This window comes from Notamacropus eugenii, chromosome 2 (genome assembly GCF_028372415.1).
Source record: "Notamacropus eugenii isolate mMacEug1 chromosome 2, mMacEug1.pri_v2, whole genome shotgun sequence".
Classification (NCBI taxonomy): Eukaryota; Metazoa; Chordata; class Mammalia; order Diprotodontia; family Macropodidae; genus Notamacropus; species Notamacropus eugenii.
The window spans coordinates 173,644,560-173,662,129 of NC_092873.1; the positions used below are offsets into that span (position 1 = coordinate 173,644,560).

The window sequence follows — 17,570 nt, forward strand, 5'->3', positions numbered from 1 at the left end:
CATGTTCTCTGCACCTTGCTTGTATTTCTACAGTATTAAGAACATCATACATATTTGACTAACTCACACATTCAAATAAATTGTGGGAATAATTTAAAAGACAATATTTGGCTCAACAAAATGCTGAATAATCAAGAGTTGTCAATCTTAAGGCCATTTGTTAAAATGGTGCAGATAATGGTGTAGTGTAGTAAAAAAACCACACTAGACTTACAGTCAGGAAACTTGGATTAAAAGTCTTGCTTCTGACAACCTGACGAAGTCATTTAATTTCTGTGAGCTCAATTTCCTCATTTATAAAATGGGGCTAATAAATAACATACTACCTTTCTCACAGGGTGTTGTAACAAAAGTTATATCACCTTTGAAGTCTTCATATAAATAAATGCAAAATAAATTTTTTTTTAATGAAGTACAGCTTACTTCTGTGTGACACCCTTTACTTCTATGGTCAAGAAGTTGAATAAGCAGGACCCATAATTCTTTGATGCACAAGCAGGGACAGTGGTGACTTATTAAAGCTTCAGAGGGCCTAACCTAAAAAGGAAATAGAAATAAAGCAATCAATAACACAGAAGTAGGATTTATTTTCTCCTATTGTTTTTAAAGAAATTATATTCTCTCCACTCCACAATTTGCTTGGATGGGAAGAGGACAGTGGTTTTATGGGTATACAGAACTCTGGGAAGAAGAAAACTTCTACCAATGCAATTCTACACCTTCTCAGTCACTTACAGTTTTACTGAGTTGCCTGAGGCATTGAGAGGTTAAGTGACTTGGTATGGATCACAATCATTATATGTAAGAGGCAGGAGTTGGAATCAATTCAATTGAATTTAACAAACATTTAATAAGTGCCTAGTATGTGCTAAAGGGACTCAGGGAATTCTGTCTCCAAGACCAGCTTCCTGACTACACCATGCTGCATTTGATAACTTTTAAAATGTGTGCCCAATTATACAACAGTCTTAAGCAAAATGTACCATTTATAACTTCTAAAAAGAAATCTCCAATACACAGCAAAAATAATTATATAACCAAAAGATCAAGTGTGCATTACTGTCAAACTTTTATCAAATCTGCCTCAATATTATTTATTCAGTCTATCAGAACAAAAAAGGACTTTTAATGAAAAGAACGGGATAGATGAGAAGGATTCAAATTTGTTATCTAATAGTAAAGAACAAACTTTTTATATTAAATATATGCAGTTTGTAAAGACACAATGATTTCCAAATTTTTGCAATATAAAAATATCTCTAATGGCTGTGAGTGGTACAGAAGTATGCATGAATACATATATTTTTGTAGGAAGAATAATTAAACTTCCAATGTTTCATAAATCTGTATTTCTATAAATCAATAGGAGGCAGACATTCTTTTAACATGATGGATAGCAGGTTTTTTAATTGTGTGGTTTACATTACTGTTCTCTATTTAATTACAGCATGAATTATTTCAATTATAGGCATGACTGTATTTGTGTGGATTGCCCTTAAAAGAACACACGTGGGTAATACTTACAGGCTTTGAGTAAAAGCTTAACCACAGACATAAAAGACCCTAAGTATAAAAAAAAAAAAAACTAAGAAAGGGCAATAAATTCCTGATCTGTTCAAAGCTTAGATCTTAATGTATGTCTGAGTTTTAAAATTAAGCAACCTTCAATACCTCAATGGGTCTGTGATGATCTCATCTGTGTTCTTTGAAATTAAGTGATAGCAATCTATAAATCTGAGACCCAAGACCTTTCTATCTCCTGAAATTAAGTCAATAGAGCATAGTTCTTTTTTAACCACTGACTGCAATATGAAAACAATCAAGGCCATTAAACTTTACTGATCTGCTCAATTTAAAAAAAAATTTCTGTAATACTATAAAATGTACGATCTCTCTTGTGACCCCAGTCTTTTTATAAGTCAAACCAAAGCTCTCAAAGCCAGTCAGCTATCTTTGTTCAACTGCTTCTCACTTATCTCATCACTAGATAGCAGTGTAGGAACACATCATTACAGGGCTACACTCACTTATTTCAACATTAGTGACAATCACAAAACCCTAGATGTTTCGATACTTTAAGGTTTTCCATTAAATAACATGTTGGTTTTATTGTTGTTCAGGGTCATTACTGGTCAGCAGTTTATAGACTTCAGAGATCTAGAAAGCTGAGTGAGAAGTAGTTAAGGGAAAGGCTGTTAAGGAGGAAGAGAGAAAAAAAAGAGAAGAGAAGGGGAGGGGAGATTTTTTTTTCAATCTACTATTCTTACCACATGTCAAGAGAAAAACATTTAACATTTATGAAAAGAGTTGTCTTGATGAAGGACTGTTCTAAAGTACTAAATGGAAAATTACCTTTTAACTTTTCATAAAACTGTCCAGTTAATTTCCTAACAAGACCACAGGCATTCTGTTTTGCCTTTGGGGAACTGGAAGAAGATCTTTTTGTTTTAATTAATAGCATTAAGCTTCATTCTGAGTCTAGGACACTTGGTCTTTTAATATACATATTTTTTCCCCGTTCAGCTTTCAGGAGGTACTTAAATAAACATCATGGGACCTGCAATACTGACAAATTAAATATTTTGCACCAAGTTCCTCCCTGTAAATGGAAGCAATACATACATACTAAATCAAAAAATAATCCTGGACAGTCAAAAGTATGAAAGAAAGTCATATACCATTACCTTGGCATACCTGCCAACTGATAAACATATCAGGTCACAAAGCAGATTTTCACAATGCTCTTTAAATAGGCTGACACTGGTCAAATTCTCACCAACCATATTCATTAACTGATGACTATACACAACTTGTTCTAGAAAACCAAAAAAATGAAAATTTTTTCAAAATGTATACTATATCTTGGTCCTATAAAATTTCATGAACAAAAAAGAGAGGCAATATTCACTCCCATTAGCTGCTCCTTACAAATATTATACTAGATATAATTTTGGTTTATAAAGAAACATACAGTTTAAGGATATATTCCTTGCCAGTATCACTGATAAGCATTACCAAAAGTTCTTTCATGTTCTGTTTGCAAACTAACAAATTCATATATCTTTAACACATTTATATAAAATATTTGGTAATAACTAAAAGGGCTTTAACCAGTCCATCAGTCAGCAAACATTTATTAAGTGCCTAATGTAGTTTGGATACTGTGTTAAGCTTTAGGGAGACAAGGAAAGGCAAAAGACAGTCCCTATTCTCAAGGAACTCAGACTGATGGGAAAGATAACGTGTCAAGAGAGATATACAAACAAGATATAGACATGATTAATAATAATAATTAGTAACAATAATCATCATAGCCAGCATTTAAATAAGCTTTAAAGATTACAAAGTACTTTATAAATATTATCTCATTTTTATCTTCACAACCACATTGGGAAGTAGGTACATGATTATTCCCATTTTTCAGATGAAAAAACTTAAAGTGTATTTACTTGCCCAAAGTAACAAAGCTGGCAAGTATTTGAGGCTGGATTCGAACTCAAGTCTTACTGACTCCAAATCCAAGCATCCTACCCACTGTGTATCCTGCTGCCTCTCTTTTAAGATTGATGGTGATCAACAAAGGGAAGGCCAATATTAAGATAGGATTTTAACTGGGACTTGAAGGAAGTAGGGAAACTGGAACGTGGAGACCATTTCAGGCATGAAAGACAGTCAGTGAAAATGTTGAACCTGGGAAGTGGAACGTCTCATGTGAGGAACAGGAAGGAGGCCAATCTCACTTGATCACTGAGTACATAGAGGAAGAAAGGTGTAGAAAACGACCACAGGGGCTATTCGTGCCTGACCTGTGGCTGAATACTCCAAGCCCGTACTGGTCTGATCATTCACAATGGAACAGAATGTAACTTGACTCTAGCACAGTGATGATATTTTGGTCCTCTTCAAGAATGAAGGAAGGACAACAACAAAGCAGCCAAGGTGTAAGAAGACTGGAAAGGCAGAAGGGGCCAGATTAGGAAGAGCTTTGAACATTTCATCCACTTTAAATTATAATTCATTCTAAAAAATGCACACTGACCACAAGCTGAGTCACAGAAATAAAAGCAAATTGAAAAAAAGTAGACACAAATAACATCACTGGGATAAAAGTCAATACTCCAACCACTGATGCTGAATAGGCTAAAGGTGTTCAGTTCTATGAAAAACTACAATATATTATAGAAATAACGCCAAAAAAAAAAGATGTCACATTCATCACAGGCATTGGAATGCTAAAGTAGGAAATCAAAAGATAATTGGAATAATTGGCAAGTTTGGTTTGGGAATACAAAATGAAGCAGGGCAGAGATTAATAATTTTGTCAAGATAACTCACTGGTCTTAAGAAACTCTCTTTGTCAACAACCCAAAAGGCAACTCTACACAGGTACATCACTAGATGGTCAATCTAAATTAGATTGATTATATATTTTGCAATCAAAGGTGAAGAAGCTCTAAATAGTTAAAACAAGACCTGGAGTTGATTGTGGCTCAGACACATCATGAGTTTTTTAAATTGAAGAAATGAAGGGAAACCATCAGATTTATTGGTATGACTTAAATAACATCCCTTATGGATATGAAGTAAAAGTGATGAATAGATTTAAGAGATTAGACCTAAAAGATAGAGCGCTTAAAAAACTATGGACAGAAGCTCACAATATTGCACAGGAGGCAGCAACAAAATCTATCCCCCCAAAAAAGAAGAGTGACAAGCAAAATGGATGTTTATGAGGCTTTATAAATAGCCAAGGAAGGAGGAAAGTAAAAGGTAAAGGAGAAATGAGAAAGGAAAAGATTTACCCAACTGAATGCAGGATTCCTTTTTCTTGCTTTTTGTGTGAAATAATTTACCCCATTCTATCTCTCCCTTTCTCTTCCAAATATATTCTTCTCTCATTCCTTAATTTCACTTTTTAGGTATCATCCCTTCATATTCAATACACCCTGTGCTATGTATCTATCCATCCATCCATCCACCTATCTATATATTTTTTCCAAATACTCTATAATACTGAGAAAAGTTTCATGAGTTACAAATATCATCTTTCCATGTAGGAATGTAAACAGTTCAACTTTCATGTCTCTTAGGACTTGATTTCTCTTTCCTATTTACCTTTTCATGCTTCTCCTGAGTCCTGTGTTGGAAAGTCAAATTTTCTATTCAGCTCTGGTCTTTTCATCAAGAATGCTTGAAAGTCCTCTATTTCACTGAATATCCATTTTTTCCCCTGAAGTATTATACTCAATTTTGCTGGGTAGGTGATTCTTGCGTTTTAATTCTAGTTCCTTTGACCTCTGGAATATCATATTCCAAGTCATCTAATCCCTTAATGTAGAAGCTGCTCGATCTTGTATTATCCTGATTGTGTTTCCACAAAATACTCGAATTGTTTCTTTCTGGCTGCCTGCAATATTTTCTCCTTGACCTGGGAGCTCTAGAATTTGGCTACAATATTCCTAGAAAAAAATTTTTTTTGGATCTCTTTCAGAAGGTGATCAGTGGATTCTTTCCACACCTATTTTACCCTCTGGTTCTAGAATATCAGGGGAGTTTTCCTTGATAATTTGAAAGACGACATCTGGGCTCTTTTTTTTTTTTTTATCATGACTTTCAGGTAGTCCAATAATTTTTAAATTGTCTCTCCTGAATCTATTTTTCAGGTCACCTGTTACTTCATACTGTGTGCTATTTTTTCATTCCTTGGGTTTTATAATTTCTTCATTTTTCATAAAGTCATTAGCTTCCATCTGCTCCATTCTAATTTTTAAGGAATTATTTTATTTAGTGAGCTTTTAGACATCCTTTGCCATCTGGCCAATTCAGCTTTATAATGCATTCTTCTCCTTGTTGGTTTTTTGGATCTCTTTTTGCTATTTGGGGATAGTCTATTTTTTAAGGTGTTATTTTCTGCAGCATTTTTTGGGTCCCCTTTAGCAAGCAGTTGACTCAGTTTTCATGATTTTCTTGCATCACTCTCATTTCTCTTCCCAATTTTTCCTCTATTTCTATTGCTTGCTTTTCCAAATCCTTGTTGAGCCCTTCCATGGCCTGAGATCAATTCATCTTTCTCTTGGAGGCTTTGGATGTAGGAGCTTTGACTGTGTTGTCTTCTTCTGTTTTTATATTTTGGTCTTCTTTGTCACCAAAGTAAGATTCTATAGTCTGATTCTTTTTCCAGTTTTTGCTCATTTCCCCAGTCATTTACTTGACTTTCTGAGCTCTTTGTCAAGATGTTCTGTCTTTCCAGTGGGGTGCATGTGAACTGCTCAACCCTTTCACAATTTGTGAGCCTAGAGCTCTAGAAACAGTCGCTGCCTCTGCCCCATCTTCTCCACTTCCTGTGCTACCCTGGGGCTGGGGTTGGACCACTCTACTCTCTCACACAGGTCCCACAGGTGTTTTCCATTGACCTTCCAATTTGTCCTCAGCATTTTGGAATTGTGAAGTCTGGAAACCGCCACATGTGCCAGGGATTCAGTCTCCCCAAGGCCTGCTCAGGTCCTGTCTGTGCTAGCATGACTCAAGTTGGAATGCACTCTGCTCCTAGTACTGCACAACAGAAACTTCCCACTGACTGTGCATGCTGTCTTAGGCTGGATATTTGCTTCGCCCCGTCATTCTGTGGGTTCTGCAGCTCCAGAATTTGTTTAGAGTAATTTTTTACAGGTATTTGGCTGGGCTTGGGGGGAAAGCTCTAGCAAGTCTCTGCTTCTACTCTATCATCTTGGTTCCACCAAGCAGGCTGCTTTTCAAAGAGGCAGAGGAATTAGAGAACAAATTGCCAGCCTTCATTGGATTATGGAGAAAGTAGGGGAATTTCAGAAAAAAAAAATCCACTTCTGCTTTACTGACTATACTAAATTCTTTGTGTGGATCACAACAAAAATGTGTCAAGTCCTCAAAGAGATGGGGACACCAGATCATCTTACTTGTCTCCTGAGGAACTTGTATGAGGGTTAAGAAGCAACAGTTTGAATCAAACATGTAACAACTGATTGATTTAAGATTGGGAAAGGAGTACAAAAAGACTATCTACTGTCACCTTATTCATGTAATTTATATGGGGTATGCCATGCAAAATGCCAGACTGGGCAAATTAAAAGCCAAAAATTAAAGTTGCCAAGAAATATTAACAAACTCAGATATGTAGATAATACCACTCTGATGGCAGAAAGTAAAGAAGAATTAAGAAGCTTCTTGATGAGGGGGAAAGAGGAGAGTGTAGAAGCTGGCTTTGAAGCTTAACACCAAAAAACAACAACTAATATCACAGCAACTGGTCCTGTCACTTCCTGGCAAATAAAGGGAGAAAAAATTGAAACTGTTTCAGATTTTATATTCTTGGGCTCAAAGATCACTGCAGATGGCAAGTGCAGTCATGAAATTAAAAGATACTTGCTAGGAGAAACTATAGCAAATCTGGATAGCATACAAAAAAGCAGGGACATGTGTAATCAAAGCTATGGTTTCTCTAGTAGAATGTATGGTTGTGAGAGCTGGACTATAAGGACAGCTGAATGCTTTAGAATCAATGCCTTTCTGATTGTGGTGCTAGGGAAGACTTCTGAGAGTCCTTTAGAAAGCAACTAGATCAAATCAGTTAATACTTAAATTTACACTACTCATTGAAAGCACAAATACTGAAGCAGAAATATTTTGGCCATATAATGATTAGATAGGACTTAGTGGGAAAAGAACCAGATGATGGGAAAGACTACAGACAAAAGGAGAAGGTGACAGCAGAGGATGAGATGGATAGTGTTATAAAAGCAACGAACACGGGCTTGGACAAACTTCAGAAAGTAGTGGAGGACAGAAGTGTCTTGGTGTACTATGGTCCTCAGGGTCACATCCATGACTGAACAATAAGAACAGACAATAATATTTAACATTCACACAGTGCTTTAAGGTTTGCAAAGCACTTAACAAAAATTAATCTCAGTGTTCTCAATAACACTCAGTGAGGCACTGGTAAGAAACTAAGATTCATAGAGATAAAGTGATTTGCCCAAGATCACAGCACTATTAAACATCTCAAAAGGGAGGTGAATGTTGGTGTTCCAGATTTCTATCCACTATACATTCTGCCTCTTTTAAGCTAGAAAAACGAGACTAAAGCAGGGAGGATAAACTATCAGTATAAAGAAATGCAGAGATAGTAAAGTTCCCAGTGAGGACAAAACAGGTCAGAAGACAGCAAGGGTCACCAAAACATGCACATCTTCTCAAATTCAGCCCATTCCACTCTAGTTAAAAGAAATTATTTGGAGACCTACATTTTATGTCAAAGAAAAAAAAATGGGCTGACTTCTAGGGTAACAGAAAAAAATGCCTTTTCAAAGTGTTGCAGTAATTTGTCATTTAAATTCTTAGTCCAATGCCTTATGGCAGTGTGGAGGTCTACTTGGTTCTTGAAGGCTATGCGAGTTGGGTTCAGCTTTGGCAGGTCCTTTCCTGAAGCAAGGAAGCTCCCTCTGAGGACAGGCCTAGAAGCAGTGGGCTCCACATCCATCAGCCAAGAACCAATTTAATTAAGGCTAGACTGGCAGTAGGATAATGACTTTTTCAGGCAGAGCAACTTAAGCACCAAATCAAAGAAGTCCTAGAACCATTTTAATCTGTCAGTATGATCACCCACAACAAGAAAAGAAAGTATTTTTGAGGTACTATAATAATCAGTAGAATTAAGAAGACACTAAATATTATTAAATATTAATTTAATGCTAATATGATATTGGTTGGAATTTCTAGTTTTCCCTTACAAAGAACCAAAAACAATCTTCACCAAAGGTACATAATTCAGCAAAGTAAGCAGAAGAAAGAATAAAAAGAAATTACTGGAAAGGGCAAGACACACACTGGCAATCCTTGGACTTACTTGATGCTTTTTCACCTAGAATGTGAAGAATTTCCAGCACTAGCCAATGGATATCTAAACGAAGATGTATTAGATGCCATGATGGTGGAAAGAGCTGTGAAAGACAGAATTATCAACTATGATTGAGACCTTCCAATACTTTCATAGGTGTTATACAGAAAGTAACCATATTTTTTCTTGCGCACATGGGTGAAGACCAATTAACTGACTACAATTCTGAAACACAGACAAACCTTTTGTTTCATTTATCACTAGAGCTGTTATGCAAAGGTTTGAAGTGAGGATATATTCTCACCTCGGTAGATTGGTTTAAAGTAGACCTAACTAAAAGCATTGAATGAGAATTGACAAGTTTACTTAAAGTCATTTCCAACCTTCTGGTTTCATTCAAGGTGCAAATCAGTGAACACTTCAGAAAATCACATTAGTTTTCATTGTTCTTATTTTAGAACTTTTCTAAGTGAAGTAAGAAAGTAAATTGTTATCAGGTTTCTGAAGTGTCATTTTATGATTTTAAACACTTCTATGAGCCATTATTTTTATGAGGAAAGCATTAATTTGATATTAAGATATCCTCATCTTGTCAGGATTTTTCATTAGTGTGAAATTCAAAATATACACTTGGGATGTTAACACCACAATAAAAATAGTTACATTACCCAATGCATTATTTAAAAAAAAAAATCTAACTGACAATACTGGCACCTTTGCTGGTTCATATGACTACGTGATCATGCCCCCAAAAGGCATATTATGGATGTTTGGCTTTTTTTTTCTTTAAACAATGTTCTTTGTTCTTTAAGTGGTGAGGCCATGTCTTGAGTATTGGCATTCTGCTCTTTAAAAAAATTTATCTTTTCTCATATTAGTCTTTTTTTCAAATTCAATTCAACTCAACAAGCTTTTATCAAACACCAATATGTGACTGACACTGCTGAGCATTGGAGATATTATATGTATATATATATATATATATATATATATATATATATATATATATATACACACACATATATGTATATATGTATATTGAAATGCAGAAAATATACAGATCAATTTCTGTGATGGGAGTGTTCCAATAGGAAAAAAACAGGAAAGGTCTGTGGGTGATGGGGAGCTTTATTCTGTTGACTTTCAAGTCAAACTAGATTAAATTTGCCCACATCACACAATCAAGAGTTCATGTGGCACAGTGGAAAGAGAGTAGTCTCAAAGTGAGGAAGATCTGGGTTCAAGTCCCATCCAGGGGATGTATAACCCTGAGCTAATCACTTAAACTCTTAGTACTCAGGACAACTATTTAAGAAGGAAGGAAATAAGTCATTATTAAGCACCTGCTAGGTCCCAGGCACTGTATTAAGTGTTTTACAATCAACTCAACTGGTCCTCACAACAACCTTGTGAGGGAAGGGCATTTTATGCCACAAAGTGCAAAATCCCCATTTGACAGTTGAGGAAACCAAGGCAAATAGAGGTTAAGTGACTTACCCAGAGTCACATAGCTACTAAGTATCTGAGGTCAGATTGAACTCAAGTTGTCCTAACTTCAAGCCTAAAGCTTGCCCGGACGTAGGTGCTAAGTTGCAGAGGTATTGGTCTGTATTGATGGTGATGGAGGTTTCCTCCTGAGGAGCTCCCAATACCAATGCAATCACAAGTACAATACTATTCCATTCCAGAAGGATCAGGAACAGATTGCCTCACTTACTTCATGATCATTTGCATGACTTTATGCTTATTTCCATTTTTTTCTATTGCTAATTTAAATTACATATTCTCTTGGGATTTTTTTTAATGATGTAAGTTCATATGTAGGGAAAAAAGACAAGTTCAATGTATTCTATGGGAATTAGGCAGGGATGGGAGAGGGAAGGAAGAAAAAAAAAAGAGAGGAAGAGACAAGGGCAGGAAAGATAGAGACCCCCAAATTGGAAGTAATCTCTCCCTCTTTGGTCCTTAATACTCTTCTTAGGTACTTAATAGTTAAATTTATGTCACTCTTACTTATATCCATATCTTATCACAACTACTAGATTATAAGCTCCATGAGAACAAGTGTCAATCTTACTTTTCTTTCTATCTTGCAAAATGACAGGCAAAACAGATGTGCATTCCATTTATGGAATTTTACTTCCTTATGAAATTACTTTGAATGCTATTAGACATACCTTACCTACATGAAGGCAGGTAAATGATCAGACCATAAGATCTCTAGAATTAAGCTAACATCTAAGGATTTAACTGAATTTTATTTTAATTTTCTTAAAGGTTTTAGAAGCAGTAAAAAAAATTCTAACAGTGCTAACATTTTATAGTAGTGCCTACTTCCTAGACAAATTCAAGAAAAGCATTATTTCAAATCCATCATTTGTGTAAATTCTGGTTTGCATACCAAAGATTCAAGCTCATGGAGAGTAGTATGATACTATCATTTAATAACAAAAAACAAAAATAATACAACATAAAAGTATTATTTCTATCCTCAATAGGAATGAAGACAGTGATTAAAAGCACACTAGAAAAAAAATCTCAATCACTCTAGAAAGGGTTCACAAAAATCATAGCTGAGAGACTATAGTATGTATGCAAATACTCTTTCTGCTAATGAAGTCTATAAACCTTTCCACAGTAAGATGAGAAAGGTCCTTGGGCTCTCCTGGCCTTTATCTAAACTCCCTAAAAAAAAAGACAATAGAAGCTTTAAAAAAACGTGTGTGTGTGTGTGTGTGTGTGTGTGTGTGTGTGTGTATTTTTAATTTATTTTGTTTCTGTTGACTTTCTGCTCAGCTTCCACTGTTATCTGCAGATACACAAAAAAAGCATGGTGATTTCAATGATTGTTTCTCTTAATGTTCTTCCATGCAGGAAGAGTGACCTTACAATATTGCTATAATTATTTTGTAAAATTCATTTTTTTAAAAATTTCTGTGAAAACTATATTTTAACAATGAACAAAACAAGGCAAACCTTTATTTGGTTTTGTACTACAAATGCTCCTGGGATAACACTAGGGTGGTCAGTCAAACGGCCAGTGTATAAGATCAATCCATGAAGTTCTTCAACTAATACTGAGGGAAGCTGGGCCTCCAAAGCCTCATATGGGTGAACTGGAACATCATTGTGCATCTCATTTATTCTCAGGTATCTGTAAACCCATAAGATACTATTATTCACCACACATCAATCACACATGCATGTTTGGCTACAAAATTTTTTAAAAATGAATCTGACATCCTACCTAAAGATGAAAACTTTCACATAATGAAGAAACATAACACACTGATGCCTGATATTGTTTGCTTCAGAGTGTAAAGCCGATGCCTGGCCTGTAAATAAAGTAGACATTATTAAATTCAAAATTCTAAAGAACAGCTGTGATGGTATCTCTTCCACTTCTCCACCTCTCCCCTCCACTCCCCAGACCCCTCTAACATATACACTGTGAACTCAAGTTTAGGATCAACATAGTCCTGGCATTTAACATTTCTCACAACTTGGTCATTCCTATGTTGTCTTCTGACAACTTACTTTATTACACTTATTTTGCAATCAAGTGACGCTGGCCTACCTTAAGTTCCTCAAACACCATGTATTAACTGTCCCCCATGACTGTAATCCTCTGTCTCCTCATCTCCATTTCCCTGGCCTCCTTCATGACTCAGCTCAAATCCTACCTTCTTCTGAAGGCCTGTCCCAGTCCCCACAACTGCTAATGTTTTCTTCTTTTAGATTACCTTCATCTACTCTGTATACATCTTACATGTACCTAGTCATCTGCATGTTACCTCCTACATTAGGTGGTAAGTTCTGGGTTTGTTTGTTTTGTCTTTAGTTGTTTTCCAAATTTAGAACAGTACCTGGAACATGCTAAGTAATTAATAAATGTCTGTTGACTGACTGAAATCATAATTATTCCACTAAATAAAGTAGCCGCATTATAGAAAACCTACACAGTTTAGGAACCAGTAGCATTTCCCCTCTCAGAATCTAATTAGGTGATCTTTCTTTGAAACAACTGGATGATGGAAACAGGACAATGCTACTTCCTTCAGAAGAGTTTCAGCCCTGCCTTTCCCATATAAGTCTTATAATGGGCAAGACCCTAGTGCCCAATGGCAACTTCACATAAATCAGCAGGCTAGGGGTTCCAATTTGGTTTTCTCAGGTAGAATAGGGAAACAGATTTTTGTCATGGGAATGATTAAGATTCAACCTAGACCCAGGAGTCAGTCCTATTCCCTATAAAAGTAGCTGTGTTCAGGATGATTCTTTCCCTTGGACTGGTAAAAAAAAAAAAAAAATAGGATCTCTTGAAAAAAAGTGTTACTTAAGATGTCAATAACTGAAATTTGAGATTTGATCACTCTCACACTCCAAAACCCAATCCAGTTCTTCTAAAAGGTTAGATTACCTAACCTGCGATGTACTGGCCCTAGTCTACCAAGGCTACTCCAATCAATCAACCAGTATTTGTTATGCACCGACTACAAACCATATATTGTATTAGGCACTGGGGATACAGAGATTAAAATGAAACAATTCTTGCCTGACTCCTTGAAACAGAGTGTTGGGCCTAGAGTCAGGAAGAAATGAGTTCAAACCCTGCCTCAGACACACTCACATGCTGTGTGACTGTGGGCAAGTCATTTAGCCTCTGTTTGCCTCCATTTTCTCAACTTTAAAATGGAGATAATAACAGCACCTATCTATCAAAGTCGTGGTGAAGATCACAATGGTAACTGTTTCTCTCAGGAACAGCAACCCTGAGGGCCTTCCCCTCCCAGCTTGATTTTTTTTGTTTTGTTTTTAATTAAAGGGGTCAACTCTTAACTCATTTCTTAGAGGCAAGGCCTATTCCCTGAATGGGCATTACCTCACTTTAGTGAGTCCCTGAAAAGGCCTTGGCCTAAAAGAGCAAGGAGCTCCCATTGCATCCTGAGTCATCTCCAGTCATCCTGATGAATATCTGGTCACTGGATCCAGATGGCTCTGGAGGAGAAAGTGAAGCTGGTGACCTTGCACAGCCCTCCCTCACTCAAATCAATGTCAACTACAAGTCATGTCATCATTTCTGTGATGTCATGGTCCTTTTCGAGAAGGAAGGACAAACACAACCTGTGAGTACATCAAGCTGCCTGAATGGGGATTCAGTTAGTTGGGTAACTCAGCTGTCCGTCTCCCTCTCTTTCTCCTCTCCAATGGGAGATAAATTTCCAGTTAACTGAGGTTTACTGCCTAGATTCCTTCCTTCCTTCCTTCCTTCCTGGTCCCTCAGCAATCTCCATTTAACCATGAGGATCTGTAAACATGAAGCACAGCAAACAGTAAACACCATATAGTTATTCCTTTTCTCCTCCATACCCCTCTCCCCCTTTCTAGCAACAAGTTCCACTAGGATGGACTCCAACTATAATCTACCCTGTTTTAACAATGGAAAACACTCCAACTCTCTAAACATAGTGACAAATCAATTTGCTAGATATCCCATTCAAAACTTCACACAAGTTCTCTTATCTACACAAAAAAGGACTGGTCTCTCAGTCTAACATATTTCACATAAAATAAGCAGGTTTTTGAGTATAATCATCACACTCCCAACAACAGTGATAATTGTTTAACTTCACAAAATAAACAAAACTACATTAAGACATAAGACTTATAAACAGTGCTGATTGATCTCTTGTCAGCCTTTGATTCCACAGACAAGAACCATCTATGAGCCAAAATGAAAACCTTGATCTAGATCCTAGGCTATTAATACTCTTTCAAAGCCTGCTTTATAACACTCTTGCCAGAATCAGAGAATGCACTGACAGGTGAAATTCTCATTCTAAAAACTATAAAACAGAACTGTGACCTCCCACTCCATTCTTAACTTAAATAACTTAGCACAGGATGCTAAGCCTTCAGAGAGAGCAAATGGGAAGACAAGCATCTTCTTCTATAAAGATGATATTTTATCTAAACCTAGGAGCAGCATTAAGATGTACCTGAAGATACTCATTAATAATGTCAGAAACAATTTAGCATTATCTATACTAAACAATAATTGTTGTATTTGGTAGCAGTCACTAAGTAATTTTATTCCAATGACTCAATTTAGACAATTGCTTGAATTTAAGCAATTTAATTTGTTGGGAGCTAATACATCATGGCAAGAAATATAAGGATATAGGCCTATTCAAAACTCAGATAGCCATAATGAGGTTCACTAATAGTCAAGGTAGTCAATTATAAAATACTTTTCCTTGAATTTTAGGTAAAGCAAAATAACTTATTTTCCCCATAAACTTATCCTTCACTCTAGTTTTCTTATTTCCATGTATGGTACTACCTTCTCCTAGTCACTGAGGTTCAAAACATATGTGACCTTAGGCAAGTTACTTAACTTGTCGGTACCTATTTCCTCATCTATAAAATAAGAAGATTAGACTTGCTTACCTCCAAGGTCCCTAACTAGGTATAAATTTATTGAGTCATCTTGGGACTCCTTTTCTCTCCCTCACCCACAGACCTACATGCAATTAGGTCCCGAGTCCTATCGATTCTATTTCTATACTACCTCTTACATTTGTCCCCTTTTGTCCATTCATACTAATACGATTTTAGTTCAACCTCTTATCACCTCTCACTTGGATTAGTATAATTTCTGCCCCACTAGTATCCCCACTTCCACCCTTCAGATCAAACACAATTCCACTGAGACACAAGTTTGACCATCACTTCCTTCCTCTCCTTGGACAATTTCAATGGCTTACCTATAAGATAAAATTCAAAATTATCAACCAGACATTTAAAGCTTTCTTTATACTGTTTCAATCTATATTTCCAGTCTTACCTCATGTAATACCCCATTTTGTACTATACAGGCAAGTACGAATGTAATAAGAAAACCCTAAGATACCAACTGAGAATTTCTCCAAGTGTTTGAGCAAGCTGTAAGTACCTCTTAAGAAAAACTTTGACACTATTCATTGGAGTGGCCCCACTCCATGTAAACTGGTCTACAGTTCATTCTCTGAAGTTATCCTGGTATTTCCCATCTGTCAACTCTGCCTAGAAACAAGACTTTCTTATCTTTACTTGTTGAAATCTTTTTTTCCTTCAAGGATAGATTCAGTGGCATTTCTTCTACAGTTTCCAATGGCCCCTCCCACCCCATTCCTGGTCAAAGTTTGAAGTGCTTTGCATCTCCTCCAATGCTACTGAAACATTGTCTGAATCTCTATTTGCTCCAGTCACACTTCACACCTTGTATTAAAACTGTCTAACACATGATGATCGCTGACACATAATGCTCCAAGTGCTTCATGTATATTACCTCACTTGACCCTCACAATAACCCTGGGAAGTTCAGCTAGTTTTGGATAAGCTCGAATAATGAATTCCCTGAAGCAGTAACAAGTAGTCACACGTACTTTAATTCGCACTTTTTGAAGTCATGATTATGTAAATTATGGCAACTAGTTCCAGTCCAATGGAAATAGGCAGAGAGAAATTCAAATAATTCCCCACTTCAGAGGATTCATTATTCCTACTCATCAAGACTCAGCCGTAGTTCCTTCAGTGTTATTATCCACAAAAGATTTCCAACAAAACCTCTGAGTGGTCAGATCTAAAACCCTAACCCTAACCCTAACCCTAACCCTAAATGTTCTCTGATTCTATCAAGTCTCCGATTCTAACCCTAACCCTAACTCTAAACCTTTATCTTCACAAAACAGCAAGAAATAAATCAAATGAATTAAAAGAAAAACCACAAGGGAAAAAAAGGGGAAAGGCAAGACATTCTCGCAAGAAAACCCTACAGAAAGCCAGCAGAGAACAGAGAAATGAGTGATAAATTTTTTAAATGCAATGAACAAATTTTCTAAATACAGTGAACAAATACTAAGGAGTAAAAAATTAAGAGGAAAAAATATTCAGGAGAAGAATGAAGTACTGCAATAATTACACTATAAAACCCAGGAAGAACAATGGAAAAAGAACAGAAAATCCAAAGTGATGGAAAAGCCTCATAAAAAGACACAATGCTAAACTCAAAAAGAAAATCAATATTTTAGGACAAAAGGTGGAAAATGTTTAATGAAACCTGGGATATCATGCAAAAAAATGATCAGATATAATTAAAAAATGCAGAGATGCAACAAGAAACTTTAGAACTACCAAGGCAGCAAAACTGGAAGAATATACGAGGTCTCTATAGAAGGTCCAAGGTATACCAAAGGGGAGAAAATCATGATCATAGAATTAGAGCCTTATTACAGGACCTTTAGGATAAATCCTTTATGTTACATATGAGGAAACTGAGGCCTATGGAGATTAAATTGTTTGCTAAGGGTTTCACAGTTTGCAAGGGGCAGGGCTTGGCTATTAATCAAGGTGCTTTGACTTCCAGTCCTATAGCCAGGAAGACAAAGGTGACATACCAAAAAAATGTCAATCTAAATCATCAAAGTTCACTCATCAACAAGAAATGAAAGGTTAAAATATATGATGAAAAGAAAAGGAAAATGGATTAATTATAAGGATAACTCATCCTGCAAAGTCAAGTATAATCTTTTTTGGAGGGGTGGAGAGGTGGTCAGGACCTTTGATTTCATTGGTATAAGGAGCACCCAGGGAAAAAACTCTCCACCAATGAAGCACTGCATTTATTCTGCTTCTCAGTCTCACAGAGTTACTGAGG

General features: G+C 36.2%; 1 protein-coding gene across 3 annotated transcripts in view; it reads right to left on the minus strand.

Annotated features, from left to right (window-relative positions):
* The window catches only part of MMS22L (MMS22 like, DNA repair protein), a 165,026-nt gene that overhangs the window by 123,867 nt on the left and 23,589 nt on the right, over positions 1-17,570 (minus strand). For 2 of the 3 annotated variants that reach the window (XM_072642885.1, XM_072642886.1), the window contains 5 exons: positions 12,120-12,207; positions 11,849-12,026; positions 8,882-8,975; positions 2,685-2,815; positions 424-537 (listed from right to left, as the gene is read on the minus strand). In XM_072642885.1, coding sequence (XP_072498986.1) covers positions 424-537; positions 2,685-2,815; positions 8,882-8,975; positions 11,849-12,026; positions 12,120-12,207 — 605 coding nt within the window. The remainder of the gene's footprint in view (positions 1-423; positions 538-2,684; positions 2,816-8,881; positions 8,976-11,848; positions 12,027-12,119; positions 12,208-17,570) is intronic. The other variant, XM_072642887.1, reaches the window with a different exon arrangement.